Source organism: Dasypus novemcinctus, chromosome 8, assembly GCF_030445035.2.
Source record: "Dasypus novemcinctus isolate mDasNov1 chromosome 8, mDasNov1.1.hap2, whole genome shotgun sequence".
Classification (NCBI taxonomy): Eukaryota; Metazoa; Chordata; class Mammalia; order Cingulata; family Dasypodidae; genus Dasypus; species Dasypus novemcinctus.
In genome coordinates this window covers 92,123,003-92,150,184 of record NC_080680.1, presented here as the reverse complement: position 1 = coordinate 92,150,184, position 27,182 = coordinate 92,123,003, and the positions used below count along the sequence as shown (strand labels likewise).

Genomic DNA, 27,182 nt, shown 5'->3' with positions numbered 1-27,182 from the left:
CTTTATGTAGATGCTTTTGCTACTAATTCAGTAGTGAGTCATCTTGGTGAATTAGACATACTAACATCTTTTGAGAGGAGAGTGATGGGGCACCTTAATGCAGGAGATTTGGAATAACAATTTTGCATAGTTTACTAGGGTTTTGATAAGTTACAAGAAAGTGATTTTTGAAAACAGACTCAATTTATTTTTTTTTTAAAGATTTATTTATTTATTTAATTCCCCCCCCTCCCCCGATTGTCTGTTCTTTGTGTCTATTTGCTGCGTCTTGTTTCTTTGTCGGCTTCTGTTGTCGTCAGCGGCACGGGAAGTGTGGGCGGCGCCATTCCTGGGCAGGCTGCTCTTTCTTTTCACGCTGGGCAGCTTTCCTCACGGGCGCACTCCTTGCGCGTGGGGCTCCCCCACGCGGGGGACACCCTTGCGTGGCACGGCACTCCTTGCGCGCATCAGCACTGTGCATGGCCAGCTCCACACGGGTCAAGGAGGCCCGGGGTTTGAACCGCGGACCTCCCATATGGTAGACGGACGCCCTAACCACTGGGCCAAAGTCCGTTTCCCCCAGACTCAATTTAGATGATAATATATGAGATTTTCTTAGTCTTCGGTTCATTAAAATATGAAAAGAAGGTTTAAAAATTGCTGAAATCAAACCTAATTAAAATTTGTTACATCAGTTTCTTTTTATTTTCTTTAAAGTCCCGGGGCCGGGGATTGTACCTGGGACCTCGTATATGGTATTCTGGTGTGCAACCATTTCAGCTACACTGGCTCCCCAGTTTCTTTTTTTTTTTTTAATCCCTCCTTCCCCCGGGCTTTTTGCATGCCGTCTGCCCTCTGTGTTCTTCTGTGTCTATATTTATTTTTATTTCCCCTACCCCCCTTGCAGCTTGCGGGCTGGGCGGCTCTCCGCAGCATGTGGGCGAGCCTGCCTTCATAAGGAGACCCTGGGACGCCAACCCAGGGCCTCCCATGTGGTAGATAGGAGCCCAATTGATTTGAGCCACAGCCGCTTCCTTCCTCAGTTTCTTTTAATAAAAATGCCTTTAAGTTTATTTTAGCTATCATTGTGTTTAATTCTTTTTTAAAATAAATTTTACTGATACGTAGCAATAAAGCATATAATCCATCCAAAGTATACAATCAGTGGTATTTGATATAATCACATAGTTGTACACTCATCACTTTCATCATTATTCGAGCATATAATAATAAACAAAAAATAGACAAGCATAAAAATCTCTGCCCCTTAATCAATCATAGTGTTTAATTTTTTAAATTTTTTTTTTAAGGTACTGGGGCCAGCGATTGAACTCTAGGACCTCGTATGGCAGAGGCTGGCACTCAAACACTAGCCATATTGGCTACCCCGAGTTGGTTTTTTCATTTGTTTGCTTGCTTGTTTTTGTTTTTAGGAGGCACTGGAGACCAAACCCAGGACCTTCCATGTGAGAAGCAGGTGCTCAACCACTTGAGCCACATCCTCTCTCCATGTTAAATTCTTAATGAGAAATATTTTTCTAACTTAATGACTGTTGTCTAGACACACAGCGTTGTGTTCTAGCTGCCACTTGTGCTTATATTGTTGTTATAAAGAATTTGTAGTCAGGCAGGCATTCTTGGTTCAAGGATATAGCTTAATTAGTAAGGCTTTATAATATGTGTGCTATTTGTAACAGTTTGTTTAGCTACTAGTTAAAAAGAATTGTATGAATTCATTCATTCCTTTGACAAATATTTAACTCCAACTGTGAACCTGGCCCTCCCTTAGGCCCTGAAAACAGCTGTGAGTGAGCAAGACAGATTAGCCTTGGTCCTGATAGAGCTTACCTTATGGTGGGGGAGACATCCAGTAAGCATGATAAACTTGTAAGTAGATATGTGTGATATAATGCTAGGTAGGGTAGGTGCTTAAAAAATGGCAGGAACAGGGAATAGAATGTGATGTTTTCTATTTTAGAAAGAGTTGTCTCAGAAAGACTCTCTAAATAGACGTTTGAGCAGAAAACCTAAATGGAGTAAGGAAATTAGCCTTACAGATACCTGAAAGAATAGCCTTCCAGACAGGAATCAGCAAATGCAGAGGCTTTGAGGAAGGAGTGTGTCTGGAACTGTATGATGTATGAGCAAGGGTTAGATAGTGGAAGATGAAACTGGAGAAGTAGTCAAGGGCAGATCATTCTAATTGTAGAATAAGCCTTTGAACCCTTTCTAGTAGGGGAATAAACTGACCTGACCTAAGTTCAAAGTATCACTCTTAACTGCTATATAGAGAATACACTCTAGAACATGAGTCTTAACCTTTTTTGTTCCACAGACCCCTTTGCCAGTCAGATGAAAACCACGGACCCCTTCTCAGAATGTAGTGGCAAATAGTTTTATGACACTCAATTAGTGCCAGGTCTAATAACTACTGTAATTTCCAAGTATGGATGAGCATAAGTGATTTTTCAAGATATGCAACAACTGTAATATGATTTGAAATGAATAATACTGTAATTTATTGCATACATTCATAAGTGAAGGAAATGTTAGATTTCAGTTAGGGGTCAGAGAAAATAAAGATAATAAGTTGATTTTTTTCTATTCAAATTCACAGACTCCCTGAAATCTTTCTACAGACCCTTGGTTAAGAACCTCTGCTCTAGAGGTACAAGAAGGGAAGCAGAGAAATGAGTTAGGAAGTAATTATAGCCCTCCAGGTGAGAGATGATGGCAGGTAGTGAAGGAGAGTGTGAGAGGTAATCAAATTTGAGATACGTTTTGAAGATAGTGTCAACAGGCTTTGTTGATTGATTGCAGTATGAAAGAGAGCAGTCAAGGATAACTGCAAGGTTAATAAATAGCCCCTCTTACTTGAAAGATATGTACAAGGTGTTTACAGTGGCAATCTTGGAGCATTGGCCTTATTACAAGATTTTATTTATTTATATCTGTATTTTCCACTTTTTCTGTAGTGACCCTGTAGTGCTTCTGCAATAAAAATATATAGAGAGATTATTTAAAAATTAGAGTTAACAGTGGTACTAAATGTAGCCCAATTCTTAATGTGTTCTTCCACCTCTTTTCAGTTTGGAAAACAAGTGATGTAAAATTTTTAATTTTGTCTTTTTACTCTTAGTGATCAGCCTTTGTACCTTTTCCGCCTTTGAAGATGGTGAAGTTAGATATTCACACTCTGGCTCATCACCTCAAACAGGAACGGTTATACGTAAACTCTGAGAAACAACTCATTCAGAGGCTCAATGCAGAAGTACTTAAGACAGCTGAAAAGCTGTATCGTACAGCATGGATTGCTAAGCAACAGAGAATTAACTTGGATCGGCTTATCATAACCAGGTGAAGAAAAGATTTTAGAGGTCTTGAATTTTGTGAAGTAATCTACAATTTTGTGCTAACTGCTATATGTAAATAAGTGAATCTATTTCCAAAAAGGGTATAGTTTAAGGTAGTTTCAGTCACATTAAGATGAGTCTTTGCTTATAGTATAGTGTATTTATTAACTTAAACACTGTTAATAGAGAATTATAACTTATTCAGCATTAACATTTTATACCATGCCAACTAATTTTATATCTTTGTATATATTATAGCTTATTTTTTGTTGTGTAATTATTTTGTGTTCTGCTTTTATCTTAATATTATTTAATCTGTACATTTTTGTGTTTTGATATTATATATCTGTTTTTCAGTTTTTAAAGCCAGTTATTTCACTCTGTTTCTTCTTCTTTGTTTCTTTGTCCCAAGAAGCAGTTTTTATCTGTGAGAATAATGGTGCTGAGATACAATGTTATATAAAGAAGCCAGATACAAAATAGTACATATTATATGCTTCCATTTATTTGAAGTTCAAAAATATGTGGGCCTAATCTTTGATGATTATTCTGATTAGAATCAGAATAATGATTACTTCTTGGGAGGGTGGTGTTGACTAGGAAGGAGCATGAGGAAGTATTCTGCTTAAAACATTTCATGTCTTAATCTGACTGGTGGTTACATATGTATATACACATGTAAAGAGCTGAACACTTGAGAATTTTGCACTTTGGGGTATTTTACTTTAATAAAAAAGTTAAAAAGAAGAAAAGAATAGTTGTGCTGTGAACATTGCTATATAGTTTTTTCTTCTTATGGGCTTATTTTATTAGAATTTGTTTCCAAAAGTAGAAAGCCTAGATTGAAGGAAATTGTTTTACAGCCCTTTATATACTGGCAGGTTGCTGTTGAGAAAGGTTGAAATAATATACCTGATGAAATGGACTTAGTTGAGATTCTTTTTTTTTTTTTTTAACTTGTATCCAAAAATAAGCCCTTTATTGTGGAGCAGGTGGAGCACAATGGTTGAGCATCTGTTTTGCAGGTACGAGGTCCCGGGTTCAATCCCCATTACCTCCTAAATATATATATTTTACATAAATATATATATATATTAGAGAAATTGGGAACTTATAAAACAATCATGCATAATGTGGAGAATTCCCATACAATACCCCTCCACCAAAACTTTGCATTGTTGTGGAACATTTATTACAGACTATGGGAGAACATCATCAGACTTTTACCACTATGATCTATAGCACACATTTGGTGTATTTTTTCCATACCCCCCATTATTAACACAGTACCTTCTTTGACATTGCTGCAAGATTATTACAATATTGCTGTTAACTATAGTCCATAAGTTACATTAATTTATTAATATATTAATATTTTTCCCATGCATCTCCATATTCTTACCACCTTGTAGCAATGATATACATTTGTTCTAGTTCATAGAAGAACATTCTTGTATTTGTACTATTAACCACAATCCTCATCCACCTGTGGGTTTTCTATGTTGTTCATAGCTTTCTTTCAAATAACATTCATATCCCTAGACTACCCCTTTCAGCCACAATCTTATTTATAAACCAGATGCTACTCACTATAATGTGTTACCATCAACACTATTCATTTCTATACCTTTACAGTCAAGTTAATTAAAATTTCTACAGACATTAAGCATCAAATTTCTACTCCTTCACAGCTCTCCTCTTACCTCCTAATAACCCATACTCTAGGTTTTAACTCCATGTATTTATTTTTCATATTTAATTCATATTAGTGAAACCATACAATATCTGTCCTTTTGTGTCTGGCTTCTTTCACTCAGCATGTCTTCAGGGTTCATCCATGTTATCATACATGTCCTAATTTCATTTCTTACAGCAGCATATATTCCATTGTATATATCACATTTTGTTTATGCATTTATTGGTTGATAGACATTTGGTTGCTGCCATCTTTTGGCAAATGTGGATAATGCTGCTATGAACATCCATGTGCAAATGTCTGTCTGCATCACTGTTTTCAGTTCTTCTGGATGTATTCCTAGTAGAGGGATTGCCAGGTCATATGGGCAATTCTGTATTTAGCTTTCCGAGGAACCACCAAACTGTCTTCCACAGAGACTACACCATTTACATTACCACCAACAGTGAAGGAATGTTCCTATTTCTCCACATCCTCTCTAGCACTTATTGTTTTGTTTTGTTTTGTTTTTTTGTTGTTTTCTTTTCAGTAATGGCCATTCTATGAAGTGTGAGATGATAGTTCATTGTAGTTTCTATTTGCATTTCTGTAATAGCTAGTGATATTGAACCATTTTTCTTGTGTTTATTCACCATTTGAAATTCCTTTTTGGAGATATTTCTGTTTAATTTTTTTAAAGCAGTTTTATTGAGATATATTCACATACCATACAATCTATGAAAAGTGTATAATCAGTGTCTCAGTATAATCACAATGTTGTGCATTCATCATCACAAAAAATTTTAGAACAATTTCATTTCTCCAAAAAGAAAATTCCGTACCCCTTAGCAGTCACCTCTCAATCCCTCTATCCTTCCCCAGTCCTACATACTTTTGCCCATTTTTTGAAATGGATTGATTGCTCTTTTATTGTAGAGTTGTATGATCTCTTTACATAGCATGGAAGTCAAACTCATCAGATATGTGGTTTTCAAATATTTTCTCGCATTGAGTGAGCTGCCTTTTCACCTTCTTGACAAAGTCTTTTGAAGCACAAAAGTATTTTAAGTTTGAGGAAGTCCTATTTATCCATTTTTTCTTTCATTACTTGTGCTTTCAGTGTAAGGTTTAAGAATCCACAGATAGATCTTATGTTATATGAATATATCTCAATAAAAATGCTTAATAAGTAAAGAAATAATTGTGCAAGAATAGCCAGAAATAGCAACTACGTACAACGGGAAAGAGAGAGATTGAGAGGTGAAGAATTTTCTTGTTTGTCTGTTTTTTATTTATTATTATTATTGAAATAATGAAAATGCTTTAATAATAATTGAGGTAATGAATGTACAACTGTGTGATTAAATCACATACCATTGATTGTACACTTTGCATGAACTGTATGTTTTATTAAGAGGTATCAATAAAATCGATTTGTTTTAAAAAAAAGAATAAAACTGCTAAACCAGTAAATTACATTCACCCTCATTTCCAGAGGACCCTTTTACATAAATATCTGCCATAGAAATAAATCAGATAAATTAATAAGAACTCCCTCCTCCCCCCAAACCAAAGAATGAGCAGTAATGATTATCAGTCCGGTTAAAAGAATAAACCTATTAAATAAAAATAAATAAATAAAATCTACCACCTGTTACCAAGTCTTGAAGATGTTTCCCTATATTTTCTTCTAGGAGTTTTATGGTCCTAGCTTTTATATTTAGGTCTTTGATCCATTTTGAGTTAATTTTTCTATAACATCTGAAATAGGGGGTCCTTTTCTTTCTTTTGGATATGGATATCCAGTTCTCCCAGCACTATTTGTTGAATAGACGGTTCTGCCCCACCTGGGTGGGCTTAATAGCCTTGTCAAAAATCTCTTGAACCAAGATGTGAGGGTCTGTTTTTGAATCATCATTTTTTCTATTGTTCTATATGCCTATCTTTATGTCAGTATCATTTGTTTCTACCATGGTACTGATAGATTGTAAGATTTAAAGTCCAGAAGTAGGAGTTCTCCAACTTTGTTCTTCCTTTTTAAGATGTTTCTGGCTACTCGGGGCCCCTTACCCTTCCAAACAAATTAGATTATTGTGTTTTCCATTTCTTTAAGAAAAAAAAAAAGGGCTGTTGGAATTTTTGTTAGGATTGCATTGAATCTGTATACCAATTTAGGTAGAATTGACATCTCTACGCTATTTAGTCTTCCAATCCATGAACATGAAATGTTCTACCATTTATTTAGGTCTTCTTTGATTTATTTTAGTAGTGCATTTATTTATTTAGTAGTGCATTTTAGTGTAGTTTTCTGAGTACAAGCACTTCATGTCTTTGGTTAAGTTTATTCCTAAATGTTTGATCCTCTTAGTCACTAGTGTAAATGGAATTTTTTTCTTGACTTACTCCTCAGTTTGCTCATTATTAGCATATAGAAACACTACTGACTTTTGCATATTGATCTTGTATCCTCCTACTCTGCTGAACTTGTTCATTAGCTCTTTTAGTAGCTTTGTTGTAGATTTTTTTCAGGACTTTCTAGTTATAAGACCATATCATTTGCAAATAGGGACAGTTTTAATTCTTCCCTTCCAATTTGAATGCCTTTTCTTTCTTTTTCTTGCTTGATTCCTCTAGCTAGAACCTCGAGCACTATATATATATTTGTGTGTGTGTGTATTTTCTTTTTTTTTCCTTCTTTATTTTTTTTTTAATGTTACCTTAAAAAAATATGAGGTCCCCATATACCCCCCACCCCCCTCCAGCACTATAATGAACAACAGTGGTGACAGTAGTCATCCTTGTCTTGTTCCCAATCTCAATAGAAAAGCTTTCAGTCGTTCACCTTTGAGTACAATGTTAGCTATGGGTATTTTATATATGCCCTTTATCACGTTGAGAAAGTTTCATTCAAGTCCTATATTTTGGAGTATTTTTACCAGGAAAGGATGCTGTATTTTGTCAAATGCCTTTTCCGCTTCAATAGAGATGATCATGTGATTTTTCTTCTTTGATTATTAATGTGGTATATTATACTGATTGTTTTTTAATGTTGAACCATCCTTGCATGCCTGGTATAAAACCCACTTGATCATGATGAACAATTCTTTTTTTTTGTTTGTTTTAGGAGGTACCGGGGATTGAACCTGGGACTGAACCTCGTACATGAGAAGCAGGCACTCAAACCACTGAGCTACACTTGCTCCACTGAATAATTCTTTTAATGTATTGTTGGACTTGATTAACAAGTATTTTCTTGAGGCTTTTTGCATTCGTATTAATTAGGGAAATGGGTCTGTAATTTTCTTTTTTTCATAATCTCTTTATCTGGCTTTGATATTAGGAGAGTGATATTGGCTTCATAGAATGAGTTTGTAATGTTCCCTCTTGTTCAGTTTTTTGGAAGAGTTTGAATAATATTGGTATTAAATCTTCTTTGAATGCTTGGTAGAATTCACATGTGAGGCCACCTGGTCCTAGGAGTTGGTTGGTGACTGTTTTAATCTCTTGTGATTGGTTTGTTTGAGTGTTCTATTTCTCCTAGGGTCAATGTAGGTCATTTATATATCCCTAGGAATTTCCCTTTCATGTACATTATGTAGTTCATTGGTGTACAGTTGTTCACATCTTCTCCCATTTTTTGGTTAGTGTAGCTAAGGGTTTGTCAATTTTGTTAGTCTTTTCAAGGAACCAATTTTGGTTTTGTTAAATCTCTCTTTTTTGTTGTTTTTCTCAATTTCATTTATTTCTGCTCTGATATTTATTCCATTCCTTCTGCTTGTGTTGAGAAGTTTGCTGCTCTTTTTCTAGTTTATTCAGTTTTGTAGTTAGGTCATTGATTTTAGCTCATTCTTCCTTTTAATGTAATCATTGAGGGCTATAAATTTCCCTCTCAGCACTGCCTTTGTTGCATCCCATAGAAATGAGTACTTTTAAACTGTAGTTAATTTTTATTTAATTTAGTCTGTAAGCTTTTACGTGCAACTCTGAGTAATGGGATCTACAAAAGGTTACTTTTTATTGAACCTCACTTAATATAATGAGGGATATGTCCTCCTCTCTTGGATGTTTTGGTTTTGTCTTTCTTTACACATTAAGGTGCTGTTGTTACCAAAAAAAGATTTTAGCAATTCAGAGAGATCTCATTGCTGGGTCTATAATCAACTCATATTTAAATGTGTATTATATAATAATAATTGTTAATATTATCGTTATCATTATTATTATGTTGCTTGCTTGTTCATATTTTTAGTGCTGAAGCTTCTCCTGCTGAATGTTGCCAACATGCCAAGATTTTGGAAGATACACAGTTTGTTGATGGATATAAGCAATTGGGATTTCAGGAGACTGCTTATGGAGAATTCCTGAGTCGATTAAGGGAAAATCCTCGTCTTATTGCCTCCTCATTGGTTGCTGGGGAGAAACTTAATCAGGAGAACACACAAAGTGTTATTTACACTGTCTTTACCTCCCTCTATGGCAACTGCATTATGCAGGAAGATGAAAGCTACCTCCTTCAGGTTTTGCGCTACTTGATTGAATTTGAACTTAAAGAAAGTGACAACCCCAGGCGGCTTTTGAGGAGAGGAACTTGTGCCTTCAGCATCTTATTTAAACTTTTTTCTGAAGGACTGTTTTCTGCCAAACTTTTTCTCACAGCTACCTTACATGAGCCAATCATGCAGCTACTGGTTGAAGATGAAGATCACTTGGAAACAGATCCAAACAAGCTAATTGAGAGATTCTCTCCATCTCAACAGGAAAAACTCTTTGGAGAGAAAGGCTCAGATAGATTCAGACAAAAGGTTCAAGAAATGGTGGATTCCAATGAGTCCAAACTAGTGGCTCTGGTGAACAAATTTATTGGTTATCTCAAACAGAATACATATTGCTTTCCACATAGTTTGAGGTGGATTGTGTCACAGATGTACAAAACGCTCTCCTGTGTAGATAGACTGGAAGTTGGAGAGGTCAGGGCAATGTGTACTGATCTCCTACTTGCCTGCTTCATTTGTCCTGCAGTTGTCAATCCAGAACAATATGGAATAATTTCTGATGCTCCCATTAATGAGGTGGCAAGATTTAATCTGATGCAGGTATGTTTTTGTTATTATTATTAATGTGGCATTCAGTTTAAAATCAGTTTTTCGGGCAGTGGAGGGTGGGAATAGAAAATATGATTCAGTTTAAAATCAGTTGTTTGAGTGATGGGGTGGGAACAGAAAATATGATGGTTATTCAAATATTCTTTTCCCTCAAAACTATCTTAAATATTTTCTTCTTATAAAATAAAAGCAAATTTATTAGGATTTTAAAATACTGTATTAGTTTTTAAATGGAATCCTCACATTCTTGACTATGCAGTTGATTCAGTTTTCTAGAACAAGCCCTTACCATCCCTTTTCCACAATTTCAAAATCTAGATGATTAAAAAGTGTTGTCAAAACCTAACCTGAACTAACGTGAGGCTGTTTTAAAATTGTTATTCCATTAACTGCTGGTGAATACTCACATATTTTCCTGAAGAGTTGTTAGTATGTTTGATTATAGAGTACCACCCTATACCCTGCTGGATATGTTACGTATTTGTACTAAATTAACTTTCTGGAATCTCCAGATTCTGAAATCGGAAATACTTATGGTCCTAAGAGTTTCAGAAAGAGGATTTTTAAATGGATTTGTATTAGTACTTCTTTTCCTTATCATCTGAACTATTGAAGTCATATTGTTTCTTAAGGGAATCTTTTAGTTATAATTTATCCTCCAGAAATATAGTGAGGGAGAGACTGGGTTCATTGGGAGTAGAATATGTCTTTGGATGATTTTTTAAAAGAATAAGTCCTCCCTGCCCTTCTCTCCCGCCCATTCCCCTGACATGCATTCATTTCTGGCTCCTTGGGGTGTTTAGCAATCAGCACTATAGAAATTCCTGAAAGAAAATTTTTTATTTTTTTATCATCTTTGAAACCCTGAATCTATTCTTATGATAAAGTATTGATAGTTTTTATTTTTGTCATCCCAAGAGAGAATGAATCATGTATTTTCAAAATGTGTAAAAAGGGAGGTTGCCCCAAACATTAAGATGATACTGTATGATATTTAACTTTCATTAAGGGGGCTTTAAAGAAAGCCTTTACTTTGTCAGTAAGGAACCTGCTCTGTGAATTAGTATTTACTTTAACAAACAGTGTTCATCTTGTAGGAAGTGTTTGCTTTTAAATCTAGAAAAATATACTCTACCTTGAGTGCTTTGTGAATTTGTAGGGAAAAGTACTCAATATTAACCTGAAATAGTCTAATAATTGAGGCATCTTTTACAAGTTAACTTATCAATATGCTGTTAAAGAGAAATTAAAGCAAAATTTTCTACTTACTCTCTATAACTCTTAATCTGAAAAAAGTAAAAAGCTGACAGACAAAAACATGTTTTGTTGGGGGCACTATTTTGTATACCGGATGAGATGGTGTGATTATTATTGTGAAACAGATTTTTAGACTAGAATACAAGTTTTTATTTATTTTTTATTTATTTTTAAAGGTACTTTAGAGTACCTAAACATTACATTGAAAAATATAGGGGATTCCCATATAATCCCTCTCTCCTTTCCCCATTAACAACATTTTCATTAGTATGGTACATTTGTTACATTTGATGAACACACATTGAAGCTTTGCTACTAAGCATGGCCTACAGTTTACATTATGTTTTACACTTTTCACCACACAGTTTTATAGGTTTTTGACAAAATTTATGATGATTTATATCCATTATTGAAGTATCATTCAGAATGATTCCAGTGCCCCATGTTACACTTATTTTTCCCTTTCCCTCCCTCCAGAACCTCTGGTGACCACTATCTTCATATCAGTGTTACAATTCTTCCATTACTAGAAGAATAATAAGTCTATGTTAGTTTGTAATTGCATTTCCCCCTTATGCTCATTCCTCTGTCTGGAGGATTTGGGGATAGTGATGTCTACTCTGCTTCAGATTGAAAGGGGCTTAGATCCCATGGGGCAGGTGGATGGAACTATCTTGTTGCAGTTGTGGATACTCTGTGCTTCCTGGGATGGGCGTTGTCCATCATCATCCTTTCGTTAGTTGTCCTGGGTGAGTCTAGTCTAATGAACTGGAGAGTAGGTGTTGGCTACAGCTCTGCTGAGATTCAGGGTTCACCCACAAGTACTTTTCATAGAAAGGAATTTATAGGTATCTATAGTCTAAACCTCCCTATCTCCATTTGGTTGCAGGTTGGTCGCCTTTTGCAGCAGTTAGCAATGACTGGCTCTGAAGAGGGAGATCCCCGCACAAAAAGTAGTCTTGGAAAATTTGACAAAGTAAGAATAAATATTGTGCCATGTGAAATACTGTTTATAAAAAATTCTCCCAAAGTATTAGTAAACTAATACTTTAAATCTTGTTAAGTCATTTATAAATTAAATGTTCTTTTCAGTTATCTTTGATATAACTATAAAGAACTCAATGTTGGATCAGCAATATTTAAAGAAAGGGGTCACTAAAGATTACTAACTCACAGAAGTATTCAAGAGATGGCATTGTGATGAGACTCAAAACGCTACTAAGGGGAAGTGACTTGGCCCAGTGGATAGGGCATCTGTCTACCACATGGGAGGTCCGCGGTTCAAACCCTGGGCCTCCTTGACCTGTGTGGAACTGGCCCATGCACAGTACTGATGCGTGCAAGGAGTGCCATGCCACGCAGGGGTGTCCCCACATAGGGGAGCCCCATGCTCAAGGAGTCTGCCCCGTAAGGAGAGCAGTCTGCCCAGGAATGGTGCTGCACACACGGAGAGCTGACACACCAGATGACACAACAAAAAGAAACACAGGGGAAGCGGACTTGGCCCAGTGGTTAGGGCATCCGTCTACCACATGGGAGGTCCGCAGTTCAAACCCTGGGCCTCCTTGACCCGTGTGGAGCTGGCCCACGCACAGTGCTGATGCACACAAGGAGTGCCATGCCACGCAGGGGTGTCCCCCGCATAGGGGAGCCCCATGCACAAGGAGTGCGCCCCGTAAGGAGAGCCACCCAGCATGAGAGAAAGTGCAGCCTCCAGGAATGGCACCGTACTCAAGGAGAGCTGACACAACAAGATGACAGCAACAAAAAGAAACACAGATTCCCGAGCCGCTGACAGCAGAAGCGGACAAAGAAGAACATGCAGCAAATAGACACAGAGAACAGACAACTGGGATGGGGAGGGGAAGAGAAATAAAATAAATAAATAAATCTTAAAAAAAAAAACACAGATTCCCGTGCTGCTGACAACAACAGAAGCAGACAAAGAAGAACATGCAGCAAATGGACACAGCAAGCAGACAACGGGGGGAGGTTGGGGGAGGAAAAGGGGGGGGGGAAGCTACTAAGGGGGAGCAGATGTGGCTCTAGTGGTTGAGTGCCTGCTTCCCACATGGGAGGTCCCAGGCTTGGTCCCTGGTGCCTCCTGAAGACAGAAAGCAAAACAGCAAGCAAACAAACAGAAAACCACTCAGTTGAGCCAACATGACTCAGTGCTCAATGGTTGAGCACCATCTTCCCACATATGAGGTCCCAGGTTCAATTCCCAGCCCTGGTACCTCAAAAAAAAAAAAAAAAAAAAAAGCTATTAAGATATTTTATTTTTAAAACTTTGATTTTTAAAAAAATTGCCAGTAAAACCTAGATATATGAACCAACAATAATTTTAAATGTGTTTTGTAAAGTTAGTGTTTATGGTATTGTTCAATTAAATAAAATTTTAATCATATTTTGAGTAGGCAGTACATTCAACTGGTTTAAGATTTAGAAGTTTTACAGTATCATTTTCCTTTTGCCTCAGATCCACAGCCTTCATTTTCTTCCCAAAAGGTTCTTATTGTTTTCGGTCTTCTGTGTACCTTTCAACAGATCTATAAGTATACAAGCGAATTTCTACATCTATTCTCTCATTCACTCTGTCTCTTTCTTCTCACAAATGGTAGCATAGTGTGCACACTGTTTTGTGTCATGTTTCTTTCCTTTACTTACCACAGTATCTTGGAGATTATTCATTATTAATACATGAAGTATTTAATTTTTAAAATATTGAGTTTAATGTAATTTTCAAAAATTAAAACTTTTTGCATTCTTATCAACCATAATCAGAAATTTTGTTCCATTTTTTAAAGGCAAAGTATTTTACTGTGATCTTTTCCTGTTTTCACAGAGCTGTGTTGCTGCTTTCCTTGATGTTGTGATTGGGGGTCGTGCAGTGGAAACCCCTCCAATGTCCCCTGTTAATCTTCTGGAAGGGTTGAGCAGAACTGTGGTATATATAACCTACAGTCAGCTTATTACTCTGGTAATGGCTTTATTCTTTACAGGATTTTCTCAAAAGTCATTTAGCTAAGTCTGGGCAGAAGTATAGATGAATACATTGTGTGAGAAATAGATACTGTGAACAATTTTTTTAGTAGTTAATTCCTTTTCACTTTTGCTAGGTCAATTTTATGAAGAGTGTGATGTCTGGAGATCAACTGAGAGAAGATAGAATGGCTCTGGACAATTTATTAGCAAATCTACCCCAAGCCAAGCCAGGAAAAAGCAGCAGTTTGGAAATGACTCCCTACAATACTCCTCAGCTGTCTCCAGCAACCACTCCAGCAAATAAAAAGAATAGATTGCCTATAGGTAAGGAGTTTCTCATGTTGGGGCTTTTCCTTAAAGCTAATTTCTTCATAAGCCTTTGTTATTGCTCAGCACTTTGGAATATAGTTTAAAATAATTAGAAAAAGTCTCTTTAGCTTTTTAATTCCATGTTTACTAATGGTAATTCAATTTTTTAAAATTCCACCAGATTATTTTAAGGTTTATTATAGGCTTTAGCTTTATCTAGACATATTGCTTCTTGAACCTAATTGAAGTCATACCATCTATAGTATATTAATACTTTGTTTTACATTTTAGAGTTTTTCTTGGAAAGTTTTTAAAATGTCATTTGTAGTTGTAAGCAGTCTTTTTAAAAATTATATAGCCCTCTGCTTTCTACAGAATTCTAAATCATACTATAAATAATATAATGAAATAATATTTAGAAGTTTCTGTCAATTAAGTAGAAAATACATAGTTACTATTTTTCCATTTTAGTTGTTGGTCAATCAAATGAGCCAAGACATTTTAATGTAAAATAAAGCAGCTGTTTCATATTATGTTGTGAAATTCATTCACTTTAAGATTTAGGTTTAATTAAACTTTATATAATTAAGCTTTATCCACTTGATAAACATCTATTACCTATACACATACGCACATAAATTGAGCATATACTATATACCAGTCACAGGTTAAGCACTTTATAAATGTTTCATTTAATTTACACAGAAATCCTGTGATGGGGGAAGCGGACTTGGCCCAATGGATAGGGTGTCCACCTACCACATGGGAGGTCCGCGGTTCAAACCCCGGGTCTCCTTGACCCGTGTGGAGCTGGCCCATGCGCAGTGCTGATGCACTCAAGGAGTGCCATGCCACGCAGGGGTGTCCCTCACGTAGGGGAGCCTCACACGCAAGGAATGTGCCCCGTAAGGAGAGCCACCCAGCGTGAAAGAAAGTGCAGCCTGCCCAAGAATGGCCCCACATATGGAGAGCTGACACAACAAGATGACGCACCAAAAAGAAACATAGATTCCCGGTGCCACTGATAAGGATAGAAGCGGTCACAGAAGAACACACAGGGAATGGACACAGAGAGCAGACAACTGGGGGGGGGGGGGGGGGCAGGAGGAAGTGGAGAGAAATAAATAAAAAAATAAATTTTAAAAAAGAAAAAGAATGAAATCCTATGATGGTAGACATAATCTTGCAGATGAGACACTGTGTTTAAGATTCTGGGGATACAAAGACCAATTAGGACTTGCCCCTACTTCCAAGTTGCTTATAATCTACTTGGGGAGAATAAGAAGAGACCAGTATCCTTCAGTTTGCTCAGTGTCCTAATGGAGGGACCTAGGGAATTATGTGGCCGCCTAACTTACCTCTGTGTCAGTGATATCAGGAGAAAATCCTAGAGAGGTGTAGCCTATACTTTCTCTTGAAGGTTGAGTAGGAGTTAAACCAAGTAAACAAGACAGGGCAAGAATTTTTAGATCAGGGGAGGAGAGGATTTTAGTTTCAGTTTTTGCTCAGCAACAGTTAGTGAACATAAATAGTTACTGTGTATTACAAATTTTGAAGAATGAGATTTCATTTTATACATCTGTGAGCCAATTTATCACAGAAGTTTTTAAAAATTGTTTTACTCTCAAAATAATATGGACTTAAGTCATTAGCAGGAATGTGATATCACAGGACTATTATTAGTCTTTGATTTTCAACATTCCAAAAAATTTTCAGAATTAAAAATAGGAGAAGACATTTTACATTTAGTGAATTTTTAAAAATATTATGGACTATTTGTAATCTTTTAACATGAAGAAATTAATGATTTTTGGTGAATCAAATATTTTTCCATTGTTCACTGCTATCCATTGGTTCTTTCATTTCTTCTTATCCAGAAGTGTTATTAAGTAGAGGACTAATGGAAAATAAATTTCAAGTATATGCCAAGTATTTTGTTTAGTCATGTGACTGGTCATTGCATTTATTTCCAATTTTTAAAAATGTGTCCAATTTTCAAAGGGTTGATTTTCTTTCTGTTTAATGCTTTCGCAACCCAGGACAACAGTTAGCAGCAATCACAGCCTGGGATTCCTCAGCCACCAATCTTACTGCTCATATTACTCTAGTAACCCCGTTTGGTGGGTAATAGGCTGTTCTTCCTCTTCTTACATTACTTTTATTTAATAAATAGTTTAAAATTTGTGTTCCATCTGCATGCTGTGTTTCTTTATGTAAATTAATACCTGAAATTTGGTTACTTGCATTTTTATAAAGTTTGTTAGTTAAGATTCATATAGTATATGTTCATGAAGTTGAACTTTAGTTCAAAATTTTGTAGAAGATAGTGAGGACCAACAAATAGAGGTGCAAGTGGGCTTATTTTAGACTTTTGGAAGTTGGTGCATGCTCTAAATTTTCAAACTAAAAGTTATTAATTAATAGAGCTACCATGTCTTGGAGACAAGATGATGGTTTATATTTCTGCCTCCTTCTATCTTGTTCTTGAAGTAGGTCCACTTATCACTAAAATTGAAATGGAAGATCTTTTGTTACTATAGAGCGGCTGTGCTTGATGATGTACGTTTGATTATTATGTATTGAAAGGGATGAAAGGGAATTTCTGTTTAGCGTACTGGTTGTATTGACTTTTATTCTGAATGAAAATTTAAACTTATCACAGAAGACTAAAATTCATAGAGGAATTTTCCTAAACTATTTGAATCTTAAGAAGATTTTAGTGTCCAAAATTTATTGAAAGATCTACAGAATGAGTTTTAGAAAAACATATTATTTGGTAATTTATAGGTAGAGAAATAAATCAGAAATTATAGATCTTTTATTAAGTTAGGATATTTCCATAAAGCAGAAAGCAGTTCATATTCAGATAGATGGAAATGTTCTTTTGTGTAGCTTAAGCAAAAGATTAATAAATTTCAGGATGGAGGAAATGGGTTTTCAAAACCAATTCTGGCATTGTCAACAGTTGCCTAATTAATACATCTATTACTTTATATGGCTGTCTGGTTTCCATGTGAAATTTTCTAATGCTTATAAATAAGCTCAGTTTTTAGTATAGAATACCTGTGACCGTTAGTGAATTTTATAGGAAAAATAGTTGAAGATATCTTTAAGAGATAAGAAATAAGTGATGCTTTTTTTTGTCACTCCAGTCACTCTAAGTCTGTTGATTGGGACATGCTTGCTTTTCTGCAGGTGTGATCATTTATGTAGTACTCCTTGTCAGGTGGACTTGATTCTTTGCTTATCAGTTTTGAAGGCAAATCTGTATTAGTCATCAGTAGAGTAACTGGGAATTTTGGCCTTTTTTTTCTTTCTATTCATATGTTCACTTTTTTTTGGTGCATGTGCAAATGTTCTATACTAAAGGGAAGTATGTTTTTGTATTCAATATACCATTTTCATTTTATATTTTTTTCTAAATTATTTCATTTGAAAATTTTTTATTAGCAACTCGAAGCAGAAGCCGTACCAATATGCTAATGGATCAGCATATGGACCATGAAGGATCATCTCAAGAAACTATTCAGGAGGTACAACCAGAAGAGGTGTTGGTCATTTCCTTAGGAACAGGTCCCCAGCTTACTCCGGGGATGATGTCAGAAAATGAGGTATGAATGTATTGTTGCATTTAACTTACAGCCATTAGAGTCAAGAAATCTAGAATGTTTTCTTCAAATGAATTGTCATTTGCTTCTATAAATTAATAGGTATTTAATGCATATTCTTCATTACCTTTCATGGGGCCTACAGTGACACAACATCAAATGCTAAGATCCAGAGGCTGTTTACATGAATACATCTGTGGCATTGAAGCTGAGGAGCAAGTCTAATCAAAAGGAATTTCCCTAGTAATAGTAGAAGAGACAGGAAGCCAGCAAGTTGTGGTAGGGAAATTGAAGATGCTCTTCCAGTGACCTGTAGGAAGTGTTTTTTATTTATTTTCCTTCTGTTAGGGTACTGGTGGTATTCCTGCTTTAGGAAAAGTAAAAAAAAAAAAACTTGGTAGTACTTTTCTATTCTTTGGCTGAACAGGAAGAAGTAACAGATTACTTAGTAAGATAACTAGAAAGTAAAATATTTTGAAGAAATAGGAGTGGGGATGGGACTCAATTTCAAAATATTTGTAAACACAAGACTTTGGGACAGAGGCAAAATGGAAAAATGCAAAATCTTGATTCTATAAAAGTAGGATCCCCTTCTCATAGATTGGTACCTCTTGAGAAAGGAGGAGCATCTTATATTTAATAGTGGTTGTTTATTTAAGAATACCTCTTTCTGACCAGGGAAGAAGGAAACCAGTTACAGAAGTAATAAAGTGGTGATGATGGTTGGTAAGGCTGTTTTTGGGATAGTGGCATGGCTGGTAGGGAAGGGGACTATCAAAATGGATATCAAGAAGATGGTGAAGCTTTTCCGCCCGCTCCCCCCTCCCCCCAGCGCCGCTCCGGCCGCTCCGCGCTCGCTCTGCGCTCGCTCCGCGCTCCGGGCTCCTGCCACGCCGCCGCCGCCGCCTCCCTCCAGCCGCCATCATGATCATCTACCGGGACCTCATCAGCCATGATGAGATGTTCTCCGACATTTACAAGATTCGGGAGATCGCGGACGGCCTGTGCCTGGAGGTGGAAGGGAAGATGGTCAGTAGGACAGAGGGTAGCATTGATGATTCGCTCATTGGTGGAAATGCCTCCGCTGAAGGCCCCGAGGGCGAAGGTACCGAAAGTACAGTCATCACTGGTGTAGATATTGTCATGAACCATCACTTGCAGGAAACCAGCTTCACAAAGGAAGCTTACAAGAAGTATATCAAAGATTACATGAAATCAATCAAAGGCAAACTTGAAGAACAGAGACCAGAAAGAGTAAAATCTTTTATGACAGGGGCTGCAGAACAAATCAAGCACATCCTTGCTAATTTTAACAACTATCAGGTAAATACCCTGTTTTTACATCAAAAGAGAGTGCAGTTTTAATAGCAAGAGCAAAAAATTATGTTGTGAGTCTGATGTAATTAAAATGGTCATTTCCTCCCCAAGTTTTTCAGTGCTTTAAATACATAGGTAGATTAACAGATTGAACTGGTTTGCTAAGACTGTAGAAAGTAGGCTTCCTGGCCCTAAGTATTTCCAGATAAAGTCTGTCACACCCTGGCACTTTAATTTCCTAGTTTTCATTCATCCCTTGAGCATATGATGCTTGATGTTTGAAGTCCTGTATTATTGTCAGCACATGTTCCCTGTGCTTGTAGATTTTGGGATCGTCTGAGTTGAGAATAAAAGTTTCCAGAAATCCTGAAAAAAAAAAAAAAAAAAAAAAAAAAGAAGATGGTGAAGTAGAGAACTCCCTCTACAAAAGTAATAAACTGGCAAACACTGTCACTGTCAGAATCAACTTCTTAGGAACTTGGGAATATAATAAAAAAACTTACAGCAAAAACAACAACAACAACAATAACAACAACAAAAGCTTATAGCAATTAGGGGAATGCATCTTGAAGGAAAAATAAATTGCAGAATTTTGGTGAGATAGCTCTGTGATGTTTTAACTTACCCTAATACCATATCCCAGTCCCCAGCTCAGTGGTGGTCTTAAAGATGGTATCTTGCATTCCTGGTACAGATTACTGGTACCAGAGAGAACAATACAAACCTTATTCTCAGAAAGACTCTTGGTTGTGTGTTTTAACTGGTCTGCTGGCTTTCTGAAGAAATCACTCAAGGGCTTGCCTTTATTTTGCTTTCTTTGTGAAGCTTCCCCAGTGCGGAAGTAGCCGGACAGGCAGCCCTTGTCAAAAGCACTTAAAGTCAAATGTATTAATTAGCTGCTGCTGCCTGGTGCAAGAGATAACAATTGCGGCAAGCAGTACACTAACCAAAAAGCCTGGGAAGGAAGATGCTTGGGAAGGAGATATTTGGAAGAATAAGGGCTTTGAATAACTCCCATGTGTTCTGGGGAATCTAGAAGATCACACACACGCCCAGGACTGGACACATGCTCAGAAGGGACCTGAGAAGACCCTATACTTTCACCTCTGGCTGACATTCAGGCTGCAGGCAAGCAGGAAGTGAAGGCTGAAGTGGAGTTGTAAACTGCCTGCTAAACACTGAAGGATATCCCATCACAAAGGCAATCTTCAGAGATTTTTGTTTTATTTTGTTGTTGTTTTGGTTCCAGGCATTTAAGGGATTCTCTGAAATCACTAGCTGACTACTAAGCTAATGGAACATACACTTCAGTGACCACCCATGACAAAGATCTGTATTTGTATTAAAAGAACTTTACAAAATTCAGAAATATGACTAAAAAAAGAAATAACCACAACAAGCAGCAACAACAAACCTGGAGAGGGGGATAAACTGATTTTGAATTACCACTAATTATGTATTTAAAATGTCCAGTTTTCAACAAATAATCATGGTGCATGCAAAGAAACTAAGTATAGCCCATTCACAGGAAGAATAATTAATAAAAACTTCCCTAAGGAGGCCCAAACATTGGACTTACTAGACAAAGACTTTAAACCAACTGTTCTAAATATATCTCAGTAAAACTGCTTAATAAATAAATAGTTGTGCAAGAATGGCCAGAATTAACAGTTGTGTATGGCAGGGGAAACAGAGATTGAAAGGTGAAGAATTTTCTTGTTTATTTGTCTGTTTTTTGTTTATTATTATTATTATTGAAATGAAATGCTCTAATGATTGAAATAATGAATGCACAACTGTGTGATTATACCAAATACCATGATTGTACAGTTTGCATGAATCGTATTCTTTATAAATATGTATCAATAAAATTTATTTGTTTGAAAAAAGAGCCAAAGGAAACCATCGAAAAAGAACAAAAGGAAAAGTGGATTTGGCTCAACTGATAAGAGTGTCTGGCTACCACATGGGAGGTCCAGGGTTCAAACCCAGGGCCTCCTTACTCATGTTATAAGCTGGCCCATGCGCAGTGCTGATGTGTGCAAGGAGTACCGTGCCACGCAGGGGTGTCCCCTGTGTAGGAGAGCCCCATGCGCAAGGAGTGCCCCCGCAGGGAGAGAGCTGCCCTGTGCGAAAAAAACACAGCCTGCCCAGTAGTGGCGCCACACACAGGTAGAGCTGACACAGCAAGATGACGCAACAAAAAGAGACACAGATCCCTGGTGCCACTGACAAGAATGCAAGCAGACACAGAAGAATACACAGCGAATGGACATGGAGAGCAGACAGTGGGAGGTGGGGGGTGCAGGGGTGTAAGGGGAGAGAAATAAATTTTAAAAATCTTAAAAAAAAAAAAAAAAGAACAAAAGGAAACCAGGAGGATGATATCTCACCAAATAGATAAAAATTATAAAAAGGAGCCACATAGAAATTCTGGGTTGAAAAGTACAATATCTGAAATGAAAAATTCACCAGAGTGGTTAAATAGCAGGTTTTAGCAGGTGAAATAGAAAATCAGTAAACTTGAAGATAGATTAATTGAGATTACCCTGTCTGAGAAAAAGAAAGAATAAAGAGGGAAGAAACTGTATGGAGCCCAAGAGACATGTGGGACACCATCAAGTGTACACATACATGTAATTGGGAGTACCAGAAAGAGATGAAAAAGAGAAAGAGACATAAAGAATGTTTGAAGAAATAATGACCAAAAACTTCCCAAACTTGATGAAGCACGTGAAGCTACACTTTTAAGAAGTTCACTGAGCACAGAGATATCCACACTGGGACACATTATAATCAAATTGTTAAAGGCCAAAGAGAAAAAACCTTGAAAACAGCAAGAGAGAAGCAGCTTATCACATGCAAGTCATCCTCATAACATTCACAAGTAATTACTTATCAAAAACCTTGGATGCCAGAGACTTTGGGATGACATATTTAAGTGCCAAAATGAAAAAACTGTCAACCAAGAATTCTGTATTTGGAAAAACTGTCCGTCACAAAGGAAGGAAAAATTAAAACAATCCCAAATAAATAAAAACAAAGTTTGTTCCTTATAGATCTGCTATACAAGAAATGTAAAGGGTTGAAATGAAAGGACACTAGGCTCCTTTCTAAATGAAAGGATATTAGATAGTAACACAAAGCCATACCGTGGAGTAGTGAACACTGGAAAAGTGAAAAGAGCTCTTGTATTTTTTATTTATACTACTGTTTTTTTTCCTCTATATGATTTAAAAGACAAATATATAAAATAATTATAAATGTTCATTGGGCATGTATTGCATAAGATGTAATTTGTGACAATGCCAACATAAAAGATGTATACTATAAATTGGTATGAGGGTTCAACTTTCTCCATATCCTCCCAAACACTTATTTGCCTTTCTGAAAAAATTAGTCATCCTGCTGGGCATACAGTGGTATCTCAATATGGTTTTGATTTGTATTTCCCTAATGACTAATGATGCTGAGTATCTTTTCATATGCATATTGGCTATTTCTTTTATTTTTGGAGAAATGTCTATGCATAGTCTTTGCCCATATTTTAATGGCATTTAAGTTTTTTTGTTGTTGTAGGAATTTTTAAAATATATTATGTATGCTAGACCTTTCAGATATATGACTTGCAAAAATTTTCTCTAATTCTGTGGGTTGTCTTTTCACTTCTTTGATAATGTCCTTTGATGCACAAGAGTTATTAATTTTGATGAACTCCACTTTATCTATTTTTTTTCTTTGTTTGCTTGTGTTTTTGGTGTCCTATCTAAGAAACCATTCCTAAACCAAGTTTAGGAAGATTTACACCTATGTATTCTAAGCATTCATAGTTTTAGTGCTTGCATTTTAGGTCTTTAATCCATTTTGAGTCAATTTTGTCAGTGTCTGTCTGAGTTGGTTGGGCTGCTATGACAGTACCACACAATGAATTGCCTTAAACAACAAGCATTTATTTCCTTTAAAAAGATTTATTTTATTTATTTCTCCCCACCCCCTAATGTTTGCATTTGCTATGTCTGTCTGTTGTGTGATAGTTTTCTTTTTTTTCTTTTTAGTAGGCACCGGGAACTGAACCCGGGACCTCCAGTGTGGGAGGGAGTCTCCTAATTGCTTGAGCTACCTCCGCTCCCTGCTTTGTTGTGTCTTTCATTACGTTTTCCTCATGTCTCTTACTGCATCATCTTGTTTCACCTGCCCATTGCATCAGCTTGCTGTCTTGCTCATCTTCTTCAGGAGGCACCGGGAACCAAACCTGGGACCTCCCATGTGGTAGGTGAAAGCTCAATCACTTTAGCCACATCTGGTTCCCAATAAGCATTTATTGTTTCACAGTTTTTTTTGTTTTTTAACGAACTGTCAAGGTTTGTTTGTTTATTTGTTTATTTTGAGGTACCAGGGCCAGAGATTGAACCCAGGACCATGTACTTAGGAAGCTTGCTCTTAGCCACTGAGCCACATTGGCTCTTCTTTCATAGTTTTGAAGGCTAGAGGTCTAAAATCAAGGCATCAGAAAGCTATGTTTTCTCCTGAGAGTTTGCGGCATTTTTGTGATGACTTGCCACAGTATTTGGGGATCCTTAACTTGTGTTTCTGCCTTCTCTCTGACTGACTCTGCAAAATTTTTTTTTTGAGGGACTGGGTCTGTGATTGAACCACAGACCGTGTATGTGGGAAGCCAACACTCAACCACTGAGCTGTATTGGCTTCCCTAAGTTCCCTAAGTTTTTCCATTTGTTTGCTTGCTTGTTTTTTGTTTTGTTTTGCTTTGTTTTTAGCAAGCACCAGGAACCAAACCTGCGACCTCCTATGTAGGAAGCAGGCACTCAGCCACTTGAGCCACATCCAGTCCCCTATCATATTTTATGCATTTGTCTTTTTGGTCCTGTAGGCAGTAAAAGGTGGAGTTACAAACCAAAAATACAATAGTACTGGCATTTATATGTACCCATGACATTACCCTTATTGGAGATCTTTATATTTTTATTCAGCTCTAACCTGTTATCTATTGTCCTTTCCTTAAAACTTGCAGAAGTCTTTAACACCTCTTGTAGGTCCAGTCTAGTGGTGAACTCCCCCAGCTTTTCTTTATCTTGGAATGTCTTAATTCTTCCCTCATCTTTGAAAGAATTTTGCTAAATATAGAAATCTTGGAGGGCAATTTTTTGCTTTCAGAACTTTAAATCATAACACTGGCTTTTTGCCTCCATGGTTTCCAATGAGGAATCTATAATTAATCGTAATGGGGCTCCCTTATATGTGACATGTTGCCTCTTTCTTGTGGCTTTCAGAATTCTCTTTGGCATTTAGCAATTTGATTATAATATGCCGTAATGTGGGTCTATTTGGGTTTATCCTGTTTGCAGTTCATTTTATGTCTTGGATTTGAATATTCATGTCTTTTATTAAATTTAAGTAGTTTTCTGCGATTATTTCTTTTTATTTTATTTTATATTATTTTTTAATTCATTTTTTAAAAAAATATTACATTAAAAAAATATGACGTCCCATTCAACCCTGCGATTATTTCCTTTGATATTCTATTTGCCCCTTTGTCTTTCTTTTCTTTCTGGGACTCTAATAGAAGGGAGTGATACACTGAATCTCATAGGTTCCTCAAGTTCTGTTTATTTTTCTTCATTCTTTCCTCATTTGCTCCTCAGACTGCATGATTTCAGTTGTCTTATCATCAAATTCACTGATGCTTTCTTCTGCCAGCCCCAATCTGTTCTTGAATCCCTCTGGGTAATGTTTTTATTTTTATTTTTAATTTATTGAAGTATATCACACATACATAAACATACATAAGCAGTAAGTGTATAGTAGTAGTTGTGAACTTACAAAACAAGTATACATAACATCAAACGGGGACTCATACCTCATCCTACCAACAATACCTTTCATTGTTGGGAAACATTTTTACCTAATGATTAAGGATCATACTACCAAAATATTACTACTAACCAAAGTATTTTACATTTGGTGTATTTTTCCCCCAACCCACCCTATTATTATTTTTAAAATGTATTTTTATGACAGAAGTTATTAAACTTACAAAACAATCATGCACATGTGCAGGATTCCCATTTAACACTCCTCTATCAACACACCACACTGTGGTGGAACATTTGTTACAGGTTATGAGATAATATTATCAGATTATTATCAGGTCCATAGCATACATTTGGCACACTTTTTCTATACTCTGCCATTATCAGCACAGTACATCTTTGGCTTAGATGCATGAATATTACGTTATCATTGTTAACCACAGTCCATATGTCACTCCAGTTGTATTTTTCCCATGCTTCTCCACTTTTCTACTACCCTGCAGTAGTGATGTATATCTGCTCTAGCTCACAAAGGACACTCTTACATCTGTAACATCAACCACAGATCTCATCCATCTCTGGGTTTACTGTGTTATTCAGTCTTAGATTATTCTCTAGCTTTCAGTTGGCATTTACATTCCTTTACTACCAGATTCCCATTTATAAATCAGCTGTTATTCACTATAATGTGTTATCATCAACTCTATACATTTCCATACTTTTACAATAAAGTTAATTAAAACTTCTATGTACATTAAACATCAATAGTCCATCTCAGTCCTCATCTTATCTCCTTTAAGAATCCATCACCTACCACTAGGTCTAGAAGATATTTTCCTACTTTTTTTTCTAGAGGCCTTATGGTTCTTGCTTTTATATTTAGGTTTTTGATTGATTTTGAGTTAGTTTTTTTTTTTTTTTTAAAGATTTATTTATTTATTTAATTTCCCCCCCTCCCCTGGTCGTCTGTTCTTGGTGTCTATTTGCTGCATCTTGTTTCTTTGTCTGCTTCTGCGTCTTGTTTCTTTGTCCGCTTCTGTTGTCGTCAGCGGCACTGGAAGTGTGGGCGGCGCCATTCCTGGGCAGGCTGCACTTTCTTTTCACGCTGGGTGGCTTTCCTCACGGGCGCACTCCTTGCGCGTGGGGCTCCCCCACGCGGGGGACACCCTTGCGTGGCACGGCAGTCCTTGCGCGCATCAGTGCTGTGCGTGGGCCAGCTCCACACGGGTCAAGGAGGCCCGGGGTTTGAACCGTGGACCTCCCATATGGTAGACGGATGCCCTAACCACTGGGCCAAAGTCCGTTTCCCTTGAGTTAGTTTTTGTATAAGATGTGAGATAGGGGTCCTCTTTCCTTCTTTTGGTTATGGATATCCAGTTCTCAGCTTCATTTGTTGACTGTTTTGTCTGAGCTGGGTGGGTTTGACAGGCTTGTCAAAAATCATTTGACCATAAAAAAAAAAAAAAAAAAAATCATTTGACCGTAGAGGTGAGGGTCTGGTTTTTTTTTTGTGTTTTTTTAAAAAGATTTATTTATTTATTTATTTCTCTCCCCTTTCCCTGCTTCAGCCTGGTCGTCTGCTCTCTGTGTCCATTTGCTGTGTGTTCTTCTGTGTCTGCTTGCATTCTTGTCAGTGGCACCAGGAATCTGTGCCTCTTTTTGTTGTGCCATCTTGCTGTGTCAGCTCTCCGTGTGTGCAGCGCCACTCCTGGGTAGGCTGCACTTTTTTCGCGTGGGGTGGCTCTCCTTACGGGGTCACTCCTTGTGTG

At 36.8% G+C, this 27,182-nt stretch overlaps 1 protein-coding gene across 8 annotated transcripts in view; it reads left to right on the top strand.

Annotated features, from left to right (window-relative positions):
- GAPVD1 (GTPase activating protein and VPS9 domains 1) overlaps nt 1–27,182 on the top strand; it is a 110,484-nt gene that overhangs the window by 31,198 nt on the left and 52,104 nt on the right. For 4 of the 8 annotated variants that reach the window (XM_012527129.4, XM_012527130.4, XM_012527132.4 and 1 more), the window contains exons 2-8: nt 3,119–3,336; nt 9,257–10,100; nt 12,256–12,342; nt 14,212–14,346; nt 14,486–14,675; nt 16,700–16,780; nt 18,111–18,271. In XM_012527129.4, coding sequence (XP_012382583.1) covers nt 3,152–3,336; nt 9,257–10,100; nt 12,256–12,342; nt 14,212–14,346; nt 14,486–14,675; nt 16,700–16,780; nt 18,111–18,271 — 1,683 coding nt within the window. In that variant the 5' untranslated portion in view covers nt 3,119–3,151. The remainder of the gene's footprint in view (nt 1–3,118; nt 3,337–9,256; nt 10,101–12,255; nt 12,343–14,211; nt 14,347–14,485; nt 14,676–16,699; nt 16,781–18,110; nt 18,272–27,182) is intronic. The other 4 variants (XM_012527131.3, XM_012527133.3, XM_012527134.4 and 1 more) reach the window with 1 other exon arrangement.